General features: G+C 40.7%; 1 protein-coding gene across 2 annotated transcripts in view; it reads left to right on the forward strand.

The window, feature by feature from the left end:
• The window catches only part of Itgb1 (integrin subunit beta 1), a 48,033-nt gene that overhangs the window by 16,030 nt on the left and 16,295 nt on the right, over nucleotides 1-15,708 (forward strand). For both annotated transcript variants that reach the window (XM_087593859.1, NM_017022.2), the window contains exons 2-7: nucleotides 3,556-3,622; nucleotides 5,157-5,242; nucleotides 8,683-8,905; nucleotides 11,654-11,824; nucleotides 12,951-13,189; nucleotides 15,108-15,263. In XM_087593859.1, coding sequence (XP_087449985.1) covers nucleotides 3,556-3,622; nucleotides 5,157-5,242; nucleotides 8,683-8,905; nucleotides 11,654-11,824; nucleotides 12,951-13,189; nucleotides 15,108-15,263 — 942 coding nt within the window. The remainder of the gene's footprint in view (nucleotides 1-3,555; nucleotides 3,623-5,156; nucleotides 5,243-8,682; nucleotides 8,906-11,653; nucleotides 11,825-12,950; nucleotides 13,190-15,107; nucleotides 15,264-15,708) is intronic.

The following is a 15,708-nucleotide window of genomic DNA, read 5'->3' on the forward strand; positions in this document are numbered from 1 at the left end:
TGGCTATGATAGAGACTGAAAAGCCTTTTTGTTTAGAGGCATTAGTGGTAAAAAAAAATCTTTAGACTCTTCAGCATTTGTATGTATGTACTCACACATGTATACAAACATTAGATCTAAGGTACACAGGTAAGGCGTTCTCTTAATCTTTTGAATAAAGAGTTTAGCATCTCAAAGGAGGGTAGTTATCCAATAGCATAAATTACAGCTTGGAGCAGGAGCAGGCTACCTCTGATTTGCTATCATGAGCTGTAACTCTGAAACCATAAGCCCAAAACAAACTCTTCAGCAAGTTGCCTTGGTCATGGTGTCTTATCACAATAGAAAAGTAACTTATACATGGTGACATTCTTAGCTTTTGGGCTGATTGAAGTAGTCTGCTAAGTACATTCCAAAGGATAATTAGCACTCTGTTTCTCCATTTGGAAGGATTTACCTAATGGTTCCTAAACTGATACTAAGTCATTTATAGAGGAGGGTGTTTGGGTTGTTTTTGCTAATTTGACACAAACCTAGATATACCTAGGAAGAGGGAATCTCAATGGGATGAATGCCCCTATCAGATTGGTCCTCACCCAGGGCCATTTTGTTGATCAGTGATTGAAGTGGGTGGACCTAACCAACTGTGTGTGTGTGGTGGGTATCACCCATGGGGCATGTCCAGGAGTGTATAAGAAACCAGGCTGAGCAAGCTGCAATGACCACGCCAACTAGCAGCATTTTTCCATGGTCTCTGCTGCAGTTCCTGTCTTTAGGTTCCTGCCCTGAGTTCTTGGTGATGAACTGTGACCTGTAAGCTAAAAAACCCTTTTCTCCTTACATTGCTTTGGTATTTAACATAGCAATAGAAATCTAAGTAGGATAGCCAGCAATAAATGACTATTAAGGGGGCTAATGATGGCTCAAGATAGTTTGGCTCTGAACTTGGAACATTCTAAACTCTCCAGTCACTGCATTTCAAATCAGCATTGCAGAAGATCAGTTTGAAATGCAGTTTCTTTCTGGAGGCTTTATCTATACTCATCCTCTTCACAGAGGTGATTGTACTGAATTGTAATTGTTTACATTTTTTGTCTATGAATTGAAAGTTTCTTGAGGCAGTATTTATATTTCTAGAGATGAACAGCCTGGCATGACAGCTTTTCTAAGGACCTTCAGGGATTCAAAGAACAAGCCAGTAGTACAAGGAGCAGAGGTGTTAGGAAAGAAGCTAGGAACAATTGACCTACTTTCCATTCTGCTGCTGTGGTAAAACACTGACCAAAAGCAATCTGGGGAAGGCTTTATCTTATAGTCGAGTTTATAAGTGATCAGATGAAGGCTATAAGGTAAGGCCTGAGAAGATTTCCTTCTCAGGATTAGTCCATGCATGTGGAGTATCCAGATTTATCAACTGTAGTAGTTTGAGGAGATGAAATGCAGACCAGACCAGTTGACAACCTTTGGTTGTGAAAAGCATATCAGAGATTAGGGCCCTGTCTCACAGTGTTTTCTGGGTGGTCCCATCTGACAATGAACTGTCTTCAGTGAGATGCCATTGCTAGGAAACCTCTAAGCCCCTTTTCTCTGCATAAGGGTCATTTGCTGGTCAGGCCTTCTTGCATAACTCAGTGTTATAGCTTTAGGTCCGGGAAGGACATCCACGTGAACTGTGATGTATTTCTCAAGCCTTCCCCAACTCTGCCTCATGCAGGCACTTTGGCCCAGATTCCAGTTGTGCTGCCTCCCTCAGGGCCACTCTCAAGTATTGTCTCCGTCTCATGCTCCCAGCTCTTGCTTTTTCTTGTTACTATCATTGTCCTTAGAGTCCTGATGAATTCTTACTTCTTCCTGTCTCTAAAATCAGCGTTTATGAAAGCCGCCAAACAGTAACTTATAAGAAACCTATAACTACTTATAGTAATGGTTTAAAGCAATGCATCTCAGAACATTGGGAAACATTATCCTTTTCATTCTATCATAAAGTGTCTCTCTGACTTATGGTATTTTGGAAGATTTCTCAAGGCTGATCAAGTATTAAAATAGCCTGAAGGAGTATATCCATCCTCATATTGTGATCATCCATTTCCACAGGAGTGCCATGTTCTCTGTCCTTAGTCATCAATGGCAGTATTTAAATTGTTGAGAATTTCAGCCTGTGTTGATTTACTACATTGGCCTTAGGCAGACCTTAGAACATCATACTTTTGTGACACTCAGGCTTTATTCACCTCTTGGATGAAGTCCCAAGCCATCTGCATCAGCCTCTCAGCCTCAGGAGAGACTCATTTCCTGGAGTAAGCCTGACTGAGGATGGATGACTCCTAGGAAGTCTGCATGAGCAGTGGAGAAGTGTTTATCCCAAGATTAGGACCCTATCCCACTGCCACTGCACAGTAGCAAGTCTGCCTTTACTTCTCATATGAAAGGGGCTTGAGACCAGAACAAAGTAGTTTTCTGTGCTTTGGGAAGAGATGTTTCTTAAAAGAAACATTCAGGGTTAACAGAATTTTTTTTTTTTTTTTAAAGACAGGTCTTGAACCTAACCATATAGGGAAGGATAATGACCTTGTACTTGTAATTCTCCTGCCTCCACTTGCCCAATGTTCTTTCTTTTCCTGGATCTCAAGACAGAATTTTGCTGTGTAGATCAGACTGGCCTTGAATTTATGGTAATCCTCCTGCCTCTGCCTCTTAAGTTCTGGGATTATGCCATGCCAGTATTCCTTGTTCTCTTTTCATTTTATGGGTAAGTATATGCATGTGCACTAAACTGGCAGTGTCTGTGTTAACATGTTAGCTGACCAGTCTGCAATCTCAGCTGTTTTTGAACATATTTGGTTAGGAATGAAAACATTGGTTGACTAGAAGTAGAGAGAGTGATTAGAAGTTGTGTATTTAACATTAAGAATATTATCAGATCTCCCCTTCCCCCTCTCACCTCCAAGATTCTGAAGGACACTACAGACTCGGTCTAGTAAGGCATTTTGTTGTGGAAAGTTGAGGGAGTCAAGTTGAGTATTTTACCAATTTGATACATACATAGTTAATTTTCTTACAAAAGAAAAAAATAACAGAAAGCACATAGAACAATTGAGTCAGAACCTTGCATATGATGTTGTGTTCTAGCCTGAGGAGAAATAAAAACTCTTGAGTTGTCAGCATGGGGATGACTGATACAGTTCTGGAAAGTACCCTTGGTTCTGAGGTCACTGGGCCTCTGCCTATCAAGCTGAGAGCCCCAGGAGACTGCGTAGGTAGACATTCTACAGAACAATCTGATGCAGCAGCTTTATGCTGTGGGAAGAATACTAACTTTGATTTCCATAGGATGTATGTAATTTTGTGACATTGACTTGAATACTAAGACATTTTATTTAGAGAAGACAGAGACACATTCTACAAGTGTGGTGTGAAATGTTGGAGTAGTGTGGGTAAAAGGTAACCGTCTGGAGGAAAGGCAGATGACAGTGTAGAGAAGTTTGGAGAGAAACAGGTTGAGAGGAAAAAGAAGGGAAGGTAGAATGTAATATTTTCTCTATCAATAATAATACATATTTACATTTTCTGTTATAGATGAATTTGCAACTGGTTTTCTGGATTGGATTGATCAGCTTGATTTGTTCTGTATTTGGCCAAACAGGTAAAAATAAGTGTTCTGATGTTGTTGTTTTTGTTATCTTTTTATTTTAGCATCTTATATCAATAGTCGTTGGTCAGTTAAATTCTGGAGGGGAGGGCAACCCTTCATTAGACACAGTATCCTTCTGAAAATTCGTGGTAACTGTCCCACTGTGAATGAAAAGCAGAAAAGTTTCCAAGGAGCCTGAAGGAATCTTAAGCATCAGTTAATCATCCCAGACTACAGTGTGAGGATTGTGACAGCCCAGATGACAGCATGTCATAGGCCATTCAGAACTATAGGAGAATGTGAGAGTGCTGGAGAGGGCCCAGAACAAAGGCAGAAGCATGTAATAATTCAGGAGCAAATAAAAATAAACACACACCTTGGTGACTTACAACGAAAGTGTGTCCATTAGCATCTAAAAAGTGAAAGTAGACTGGGCCTGGTGGCACGTGTCTAATCCCAGTACTCGGGAGACAGAAATAGGAGGATCATGAGTTGTAGGCTAGCCTAGACTAGATATGATGTCCCTTTTTTCCCTCTCCACCAAATTTAAAAAATCCTAGAGGGTTGGGATATAGTTCAGTTAAAGCTTTGAGCAGGCAAGGGGGTTGGGAGGAGACTCAGGAGAAGCTTACTTTCTAGAAGAAGCTCTTATTCTGTGATCAAGAAGTCTTGTGTAATATTAGCATATCTATAAGAGAAGGGAGCAAGCTGACAATGGTTTAAATTTTTCTGGCAACCATTACCATCTACATCTGGAATAATGGATACCTGGTTCTACTGTCTAAATCTTAAAAAGTCATAGTATATAAAATAATTAGTTATCTGATCTCAGGATGGACATGGGAGAGTGATGAAAGATACTGAGTAGGAAATAATACATAAAAATCTAGAGCTACCTACAAACTGTATCCTGAGGACCACACCTAAAATTGGTATGGTGGTTATCTTTTAGTGAGTAGAGTGTGGGTGATCTCTAAATTTTTTACTTCAAGCATAGTTTATATTCCAATCAGAGAAGTGGAGACAGTCTTTACTAGAGTTTACTACAAGTGCCAGTCTGGATTGAATCAAAGAAATGCAAACCTGAGTGGTTACGGATTAGGTGATTATGACCTTGGCAGTTATTTAACGTACTAAGGTGGAGTGGAAGCCCTGGAGACACTTCTGTGGTATGGGCATGGGATTGTACATCATAGGAGAAGGCAAAGAGCACCAGGACATTATAACCTCTTAGAACAATAGGTGCTAAAATTACACTTTGAACAGGGTGGTCTGCTGCTGTGTAGCTAGGCCAATGCTACTTAGTGTCATACAAAAGACAAGATGACTGCCTTTTGTGGCTCTCAGTGTCAAGGGGGTCCAGACCATTAGGTTTTCTTTGGAATAACCTAGTGTAGCTTAGTAACTAGGCTGCATTTGTTCATTTTAACATGCATGTTTATTTGCATATCACTGGTCTGTCTTTCTTGCAATCTATTAATTTTTTCCTTTGAAACCTTAAAGTTACTGAAAAGTACAGATTTTTTTTTTGTTTCTTTTTTAACAGATAAAAATAGATGTTTAAAAGCAAATGCCAAATCTTGTGGAGAATGTATACAAGCAGGGCCAAATTGTGGGTGGTGTACAAATACGGTAAGATTTCTGATTCTGTTCTATTTATTTTCTGACTTTTGCCTTATTCAGAGCCTTGTCCTTAAGAAGTACCAGATAAGATACACTGTTTTAATTTAATGTTTATTGAATAGTGTATGGTGGTCAGAAAATTGTGCTGTTTGACAAAATATATGTTTTAGTTAATTTCCATTGCTGTGACAAAACACCATTATCAAGGTAACTTATAAAACAAACAAAACATTTAATTTGGGTCTCACAGCAGAGTGCTTGCCCATGGCAATCATGACTTTGAGCTTGGCAGCAGACAGACATGGAACGGGGCAGTAGTTGAAAGTTTACATCCTGATTCACAGTATGAGGTAGAGAGAGCTAACTGGGAGTGGTGTGGGATTTTGAAAGCTCAAAGCTTAACCCCAGTGCAAGGAAATATAGCAAATTTGAGTTCAGAGTTTGCTTAAAGATTTCTGTACTTTGTCCCTTATACAATGCTTCCTAAAATTGCAGTGAATTAATTTGAGGTTATATTAAGTCAATGGTTCATTGTATATGTCTTCACTCAGGTGTTTGGACCTAAATTGAAAGATGTCTGACAAAGTAAAAGATAAAATGAGAAGTTTTGTGTGTGTGTGTGTGTGTGTGTGTGTGTGTGTATAATTTATATATATATATATGTATGTATGTATGTATGTATATGTGTATATATATATATATGAAAATAAACAAATAGTGTGCTGGGGTGAAACTGGCGACATTTAGGAAAGTTCAGTGGAAGCTCTTACCTTCCTTCTTTGGAAAATGAGGATTATAGCTCATGCTTTACCAGTTGTTGCAGTTAGAAATGGTAGATTAAAAGAGAGGTGTTCACTTCAGAGGTTCTGTTTATCTGGTAGCTGCTGACACCAACAGCATTTATCTTATGGGCCCATAGTTTATCTAAAGTGGAGACTTACCTAGTCAGAGCTGAATACTATAATATTCAGCTGGGGTGCTGGGGTATAACTTCCATATTCTTGTGGAATGTGTTCAGTGGAATTATATTTAGGTGTTATGAAGCCCCTTGACTGGTTAAATATTTGGGAATGGGCCAGGCATTGTGGCCCACGTCTTTAATCCCAGCACTCAGGAGGCAGAGGCAGGCAATCTCTGTGAGTTCAATGTCATCCTAGTCTATGAGTTCCAGGACAGCCAGGGCTACACAGAGAAACCCTGTCTTGAAACAACAACAATAACAACAACAACAAAAACCCCAACAACAACAGCAAAACCCAAACCCAAACAAACAAACAAAAGGAAAAGGAGAATTCCCTCAGATCTCGTGCTTTGTTGGATTTTGAGGTTTAAAAATGAACATATTTCAGTTTTAACCTTTGCCCCTGGTCATTCTTTCCAAGCATCTCTCTAATTGTGTGAATACTCTTGCTATGTTACTTTTGCCTAAAAAATATTTTAACAGCCATTGTCTGTTCTTAGTCTTGAGCTGTATATGTGCATATTCATATCTGTGTGCATTGAAAGTGAGCAAACAACAGGCTATTTTTTTTTTTTTTTTTCCGGAGCTGGGGACCGAACCCAGGGCCTTGGGCTTGCTAGGCAAGTGCTCTACCACTGAGCCAAATCCCCAACCCCAATAGGCTATCTCCTCCTGTTGCTTTCCAACTAATTTTTTGTTACAGGATCGCTCATTGAACCTGGGTCTTGCTCTTTCAGCTACATTGGCTGAACACTGGGTCCCAGTCTTGAGAACACACTGTTTCTGTTGTCCATTACTGGGGGCCAGGATTACAGATGTTCACTACCTTGTGCAGCTTTTATGTAGGTGGTAGGGGTCACAATTAGGGTTCTCATGTTTGCAAAGCAAGCACTTTACCCATTAAGCCATCCCCAGTCTCCATCTTGGTTGTGTGTGTGTGTGTGTGTGTGTGTGTGTGTATTTATCCATACAGTATTAGGATCTTTAAAAAGTTCAAGGTTGTCTTAGGGTTTTACTGCTGTAAACAGACACCATGACCAAGGTAACTCTTATAAGGAAAACATTTAATTGGGACTGGCATATAGGTTCAGAGATTCAGTCCAGTATCATCAAGGTGGGAGCATGGCAGTGTCCAGGGAGGCTGAGAGTTCTACATCTTCATCTGAAGGCTGCTAGGAGAAGATTGGCTCCCAGGTAGCTAGGATGAGTCTTAAAACCCACGCTCACAATGACACACTTCCTCTAACAAGGCCATACCTACTCCCAACAAGGCCACACCTCCTAATAGTAACACCCCCTGGGACAAATCTATTCAAACCATGACAAAGGTAAAGTAAAAATCTGGGTACTGGAGAAAGCTGTGGAGAAGAGCAAGGTCTTCTCTTCTAGAAGACCAAGGGTCTATTCTCAGCACCCACATGGGGACTTACTGTCACCTGTAACTTCAGTCACAGGGTATCCAACACCCTCTTCTGGCCTCTATGGGTACTGCGCACATGTGGTATAGAGATGCACATGCATGCAAGACACACAAACAAAATAAATTTTAAGAACAATAAAAATAGTTCATTAAGTAGCAAGCATTTGAAAGACTTTCAGCCAGATAGTGATGGCACTAGGGAGACAGAAGCAGGCAGATGTCTGAGTTCAAGGATAGCCTGGTCTCTATAAGAGTGAGTTCCAGGGCTATACAGAGAAACCTTGTCTCAAAAAAGTTTTCAGTCAGGAAAGTTTATGCTATATTTTACACACACACACACACACACACACACACACACACACACACACACACACAAAAATTGGAATGTATTTAGGCTACTGTTCACACACACACACACACACACACACACACACACACACACACACACACACACAAAAATTGGAATGTATTTAGGCTACTGTTCTTTTCCTAAACATTTAGTTGTTTAAAATGCTTTGCTGAGAAGTCCTTTACAGACTTTTCTAAGAGGAAATACTGTTCGGTGTGTGGGCTTATCCGTAATTAAGGGCTATTAAGTACGCCAAGAACTGATGGATATAGACTGACACACTCTGAATTTGAAAGGTAGGACTTTTACAATATTCATAAAGTCTGGGGAAAGAGAGTACTTTCTCAGTTAGTTTTACTTGTTTTTGTGTAAGAGCACATACTATAATGTAGATTTTGTTAAGAAGCTAGAAATGAGGGTTGGAGAGATGGCTCAGTGATTAAGAGCACTAACTGCTCTTCCAGAGCTCCTGAGTTCAATTCCCAGTAACCACATGGTGACTCACAACCATCTGTAATGGGGCCCGATGCCCTCTTCTGGTGTGTTTGAAGACAGCGACAGTGGACTTATATAAATAAAAATTAAAAAAAAAATGAACTACCAGAAATGAACTACCTTAGATTAAGTAATTTAATTTTTGTAATTTGTTTGCATGCAGTAAAAATCATATCAAAGTGCTTGTTATACTTTTTTGTTGATGTATTTTATATTTCATTTAGACATTTTTACAAGAAGGAATGCCTACTTCTGCACGATGTGATGATTTAGAAGCTTTGAAAAAGAAGGGTTGCCAACCAAGTGACATAGAGAATCCCAGAGGCTCCCAAACTATAAAGAAGAATAAAAACGTCACCAATCGCAGCAAAGGGATGGCAGAGAAGCTCCGGCCAGAAGACATTACTCAGATCCAACCACAACAGCTGCTTCTAAAGTTGCGATCAGGTACCTCTATCCCTACTTGAGTTTTCCACAGCAAGCTTATACAAGCCTTTTCCCAGTCTTTTGGGGGTTCATTTGGGTAAACTGGTATCCAAAGATAGGGCATAAGTTAAATTTTAGTGGATATAACCTCTTTTTTGAAACAGGGTTTCTCTGTGTAGCCTTCGCTATGCTGGAACTTGCTCTGTAGACCAGGCTGGCTTCAAGCTCAGAGATCTGCCTGTCTCTGCTTCCCGATGCTGGAATTAAAGGTGTGAGCCACACCTTTGATTCCTGGCCATAATTTTTATAATGCATATTACTTTTAGTAATTTAAAATCTTCCCTTCTGTTAGAAGCAAATCCTGTTAAAGATTCAGAAAACTCTAATTAAACTCACTGAGTTTTAAAAATAATAGCATCTACCTGTTAGTATAATTTCATAATGTAGAAGCAAGGTTTTCATCCATGCATTTGTTTAGTGCCATTTAAATACTAACCTTTTTATGAGTGCTTATGGCTGTCCCACCCTTTAAATAGACAACGTGCTCTCTTTCTGCCTGTCATTTTCATCCTGTTACTGCTGCCTGGGTAAACTTGAGGAAGTGGGCATTGCTATACTTTGAATGTGGAATGTCCCACGTAAGCTCATCTGTGCGAACGTTTGTTCTTGGCTTGTGTCGTTCTGGGGGTCTGTGGAGCCTTCAGTTGGTGAGGCCTGGCTGGCATAGTGTGTACCTCTGGAGGTGGACCTTGAGCTTCCTGATTTGCCAGTATAGAGAGTGCTGCTCCCTCCTGGTCCTGCTGTTAAGGACGGACCTGCTCTAACTGCTGTGGCCTCCTTAAAACTGAGCCAAAGATAAATTTTCTTCTCCTAGGTTGCAGTGTTAGGAAAAGTACTTAGTACAGGCTTGCACATCTACTCTACATGAATACTACATCATCTTTGAGCTGCAGGTCTGCACCATCCCCATCAGGATCGTTATGTATTTGCCTAAATCACATTTTGTTTTAAACATAATTTTTAAAAAACATTTACTTATTTACTTAGGTTTACTTATTTTATATGCATGTTTTATCTGTGTGTGTGTGTGTGTGTGTGTGTGTGTGTGTGTGTGTGTGTGTGTGTGTGTGTGTGTGTGTGCCTGGTGTCTGCAGAGATCGGAAGTTAGCAGATCCCCTGCATTGCAAGTATGGTTAACCTGGGTCCTCATGAGAGCAGCAAGTGCTCTTACCCTCTGAGGCAGCTCCAGCCCCTTGTCATTACTCTCACTGTGGGGAGCTTGTAAGAGACTCTCTTCTTGAACTTAGGGAGCCCACGTCACTGCTGGTTTTTCTTATTCCCTTCCATTGCTTCTGATTTCTTTTTTGTGTTTTTTTTCACTTCATCCCTTTGCATTTAGATTAAGACTTGGTTTTCCACTCACTGTCATTGGAGATCATTCATATTCTGCAATGACATAAACTTTCAGGTTAGCTCTGTCTGTACCCATTCTCCAGCTGCCTGCCAGAAAGTCATGTAGAAAAGATCATTTTTCATCCAAGCAAACCTTCCACCTTCTCCCATGTTTGTGCTTTATTTTGTGATCCTGGAGATTTAGGATCTCTCATGTGCTGGGCAAATGCTCTACCACTAAGCTGCCTTCCAGCTCTGTGCTTTGTAAGTAACAACATGCAACAACTTTTACTTCTCCCACCTTCCTCATTTTCAGTTCAGGCTTCATCTCCTATTATTGATTTTTTTTTTTGTAACTTCACCTCTGTAATTTCCTTTTACAACTCTAAAGTAAAACTAGACTGTTACTCACCTCCATGTAGCAGTGTCTTTTTACACAGAGAACATTTCACTCCTAACTTTAATCTCTACCTGTCTAGAATGTGCCTTGCTTTCATTCTGCCAAAACTTAACAGTATTCTGATTTCCTCATAAACTTATGTGTAAACCATCTTGTGATTACAATATCAACTGCTTGAAATATAACATGTAAAAAGAAAACTTATTTTGGGTCATAATTTGGAAGTTGCCATCTGATTGAATGGCCTGTTGCTCTGACCTGGTGGTAATGTGAAATGTCATAGTGGGGCATCTGGGAGATGATACGGAAAGGAGGTCCCATAGACTACAGGGCACATCGCTGGTAACCCAGACCTCCTGGGCCCTCACCTCTCCAACTTCTCACTTCCTTCTGATATGCCGACATGTGGGCAAATCCAAGCTATAGCAGCTATTTGTATCTTGTGGGTAGGGGGTTGCCTTTATCATTTTTGCCTCCCTAAGTCTTGATGTAAGTAGCTGGTTAAATGAATCAAGTGTGCGCCTCTTGAGACTCTCACAAAATTCTTAGGTTTTGTAAAAATTATACACTTAAGACTATCACATTGAGAAAGTGGACAACAGCTATCCTGGATTTGTGTGGTGATTGTAATTTCAGGTCTGTCACTCTTGTTACATTGTGTACATTCAAAAGGAAGAGAGAAATATATATAATAATCATTTCCACTTAACTAATTTTTACTTCTAGCAGGTAAATGTAGGTAGCAGTGCAGGGTGATCTCTGCTTCCTGTACCTTGACATGCAAAAGGCTCTCCTAATACTCCACATTCAAACTGAAGAGGAAATTGAAATCTCTGATGAAGCTGCTGTGTGTATTTATGAATATTAATGAATAAAAACTGCTTGGATGGTTTACCTAAAAAAAAAAAGACTATAACATTGAACATGTAAATTGAACTTACTATTTTTCTCATTTTATTTTGATTCTGGTTAATTAGGAGAACCACAGAAGTTTACATTAAAATTCAAGAGGGCTGAAGACTACCCTATTGATCTGTACTACCTTATGGATCTCTCCTACTCTATGAAAGATGATCTGGAGAATGTGAAGAGTCTTGGGACGGATCTGATGAATGAAATGAGGAGGATTACTTCAGACTTCCGCATTGGTAGGAATGTTGGGAACATTGTGTGTGTGTGTGTGTGTAGGCTTCTGCATGTGTGCAGATCAGGCTGTTGAGTGTCTTGCTTTGTCACCTTCTGTCTCATTTCTGTGAGGCATGGTTTACCACTTACCTAGGTTTGTGGCCAGTGCTGGGGTGCAGGTGTACATGGCCATACCTGGCCTTAGGCCTGGGCACTGGGATCTGAACTTACCTTCACACTGATGCAGCAGCAGGAGCTCTTGCCCACTGTGTAGCCTCTGCAGCCTCCATACTGGGCTTTAGACAAAGATGTACATTTAGAGTTGGTGAGATGGCTCAGTGGATAAGGGTTTTCCTTCTTTTTTTTTTTTTTTTTTTTTTTTTTTTTCATCTTTATTAACTTGAGTATTTCTTATTTACATTTCGATTGTTATTCCCCTTCCAGGTTTCCAGGCCAACATCCCCCTAACCCCTCCCCCTCCCCTTCTATGTGGGCTTCCCCTCCCCATCCTCCCCCCATTACCACCCTCCCCCCAACAATCCCGTTCACTGGGGGTTCAGTCTTGGCAGGAACAAGGGCTTCCCCTTCCACTGGTGCTCTTACTAGGCTGTTCATTGCTACATATGCAGTTGGAGCCCAGGGTCAGTCCATGTATAGTCTTTGGGTAGTGGCTTAGTCCCTGGAAGCTCTGGTTGGTTGTTGTTCATTGTTGTTCATATGGGGTCTCAAGCCCCTTCAAGCTCTTTCAGTCCTTTCTCTGATTCCTTCAATGGGGGTCCCGTTCTCAGTTCAGTGGTTTGCTGCTGGCATTCGCCTATGTATTTGCTGTATTCTGGCTGTGTCTCTCAGGATGACATCCGGTTCCTGTTGCTATATCTGGTTCCTGTCGGCCTGCACTTCTTTGCTTCATCCATCTTATCTAGTTTGGTGGCTATATATGTATGGGCCACATGTGGGGCAGGCTCTGAGGGTTTTCCTTCTAAGTGATTCAAAATCAGCTCCTGCTTGTTCTTTGACCTCTAGATATGCATTGTGGTGTAGTGTGTAACCTTCCCTCAAATAAATAAATTAATTAAAAAGTAAATAAATACCAATTTAAAAGTGATGTAAGTTTGTTGGTCTTTGCCCGCTCATTTATCTTTTCTTTAGGCTTTGGCTCATTTGTGGAGAAAACTGTGATGCCATACATTAGTACAACACCAGCAAAGCTAAGAAATCCTTGTACGAGTGAACAAAACTGTACCAGCCCATTTAGCTACAAAAACGTGCTTAGTCTTACTGACAGAGGAGAGTTTTTCAATGAACTTGTTGGTCAGCAGCGCATATCTGGAAACTTGGACTCTCCAGAAGGTGGCTTTGATGCAATCATGCAGGTTGCAGTTTGTGGGGTAAGTGCTTTCTACAGGACTGTTTGTTTATACCGTCTGGGGAGTTCTTCTGTGTGTGTTTTTACTAAAAGTTAGAAGAAAATAACCTTAGCTACTATAAGATTACCTGAAGAGCACTGATGTCCGCTCTTAAGTTTCCACCGCTGCTTTCTTGGGTATCTCTAATCATTGCATCTCTGTTTGAGCCAGAAAGGGAGTTCACACCCAAGGAGTGTGAAAGGCCAGTATGTGTTTATTTGAAACAATGGAACATAGACTTTAGCTGATTTAGGTTTTTGGAAGAGGCTGAGGTGTCCTAACTTTGTGGCTCTGTATTGGAGATGTAACTCATGTTTGAGATCTCTCCAGGAACTCTGAACATGCCATATATACGGTATAGTGTCTCACACCATGTTCCTCAGGTCAGTTTTCTGCTCTGGTCATTGCTTTGACACATGTATTCCTCTGGTGTCTTAATAATAAAAGGGAGGAACTTTCAAAGGCTCGATGGATGAGCTGTATGACAGCTTAGGTTTGTAATAATAGTAATAGAGTACTTTTGGTTTAATTGTAAGGTTTCAGGGGTAATAATAAGCCTGGTTCTGTTGAACCAGGGCCAGTGTTTATGATCCATGGGTATTTCTGATGTTTTTTGTTTTTTGGAGATATGGTTTTGCTGTGTGGCCCAGCAAACTTGTAGAGATGTTTTGCCTCTACTTCCTGAGTACTGGGATTCTGGGTATGGTCCACTACACCAGACCCTCAATGATCTTTTAATGAGAACTGTGACCCAAAGTAGAAAACAATGTTAGGTCAATAAAGCTAGTCTAGAGTACCTTACTGTGTAGATCTACTTTCCACTGTAGATATCCCAGATTAGTAAGTATAAAGCACAGTTTTAGTATGGAGAGGACTTTTCCTGTCCTTGCTCCTAAGGCAGTTGACTTTGGTATCTTTAGAGCTGTGCTTTTTGTAAAAGTTAATGACAGCCCACGGGACAGTTGTAAGGACCATCACAGTGTTCTGTATGAAGTACACATAGACACTCAGCATATATTGAGCACTGTTTTTATTTTTGACTTGCTCCTGTAGTACTCATAATTTAAAAAAAATACTATTTCAGTATTATTGGCCTTAGCCTTCCTTATTCTCTGAAAAGCTTTTTTTCCCCCTGGTCACTATATGGAGAACATTTTCTTGGCTGCCTCTGCTTTTAACCAGGATCAAACTGACTCCCTAGACCCCACCCATTTTCGGCTATGCTGCTTTTCCGAATTTGTCATACTTTAGAGGCAAAGAGCAAGGAACCTGCCTTTGAAAGATGATTAGCATCAAGAAGGTTAATTTCTATCCAGTGAATTTACAGATTATTTTAAATTTAGAAAAGATGTAATTAATTACATAGTAGAAGAGGATTTTCACAAATTCTTGTTGAATAGGCTAGTGAAATTACAAATGAACTGATTTCATGAGCTGGACTGCAGGGACAATTTTTCCTGCAGTAAGAAAATGAAGTTAGGTACGGTGATGCATGTGTAAAATCCCAGTATTTAGGAGTTAGGAGCAGGGAAATTAAAAGTTCAAGGCCATCCTTAGCTACACAGTAAGTTTGAGGCTAGCATGCATTGCATGGAAAGTAAAGCCTAGTGTAAAGGAGGGCTGACAAGGGAATTTAGTAGTAGCAGGGTGTACAGCCAGGATGTGGGCAATAGCAGGTATAGACTGAGTCTCTTTATGTACTCGCCATATACGCACTGCCCCTCCTGAAAGACAGACTCTGAGGCCAGCAGGAAGAAGCTCTGAAGTTCTGGAGTAGCATCTCTGCACTGACGGCAACATTAGCACTGGGGCAAGACAGTGATACAGAATTAGGTGGAACGTGCAGTTGCAGCTTGCAAACCTGAAAGCATTGATGCTGAGTAACCTTTTTCTTTTACAGTCGCTGATTGGCTGGAGGAATGTAACACGACTGCTGGTGTTTTCCACGGATGCTGGGTTTCACTTTGCTGGAGATGGGAAACTTGGTGGTATTGTTTTACCCAATGATGGCCAGTGTCACCTGGAAAATAATGTGTATACAATGAGCCATTACTATGTACGTACCTAGACCTGCCTCGTGAGTGAGTCTTGGTGATTTTAGTGTGTAAGCCTGAGTGTGCATGCGGGAGGGCAGGGTTTGCAGATTTCTTGTTTTGGTTAAGTGTGGCCCTGATGGTCGCCAGGAGAGCTGCATTGCTGCTTGTAAAGCTGTGGCAGTGTGCTGCTCTGTCTGTCTGGGTGGCAGGAATGCTGAGCTCTATCTGGCTCCTCACTCACGTACATCATTTGTCAGTCTCGCTGGTCATATGTCTAAATGTGCAATCTTTAACTAGGCCTGCCCTCTCTATTTTATGACTGAAAGGAAATCACTCATGTTCTAGAAGAAATTCAGTATTTGGTGAGTCTTAGTCTTAAATGCTAGATAACAGGAGCCTTTAGTTCTGGTTCCTTAGTTTCACAGTCCTCACATTTAAAATGCATAGATTGTCTTGCGTTTAAAA

This window comes from Rattus norvegicus, chromosome 19 (genome assembly GCF_021556685.1).
Source record: "Rattus norvegicus strain SHRSP/BbbUtx chromosome 19, alternate assembly SHRSP_T2T, whole genome shotgun sequence".
Taxonomy (NCBI): Eukaryota; Metazoa; Chordata; class Mammalia; order Rodentia; family Muridae; genus Rattus; species Rattus norvegicus.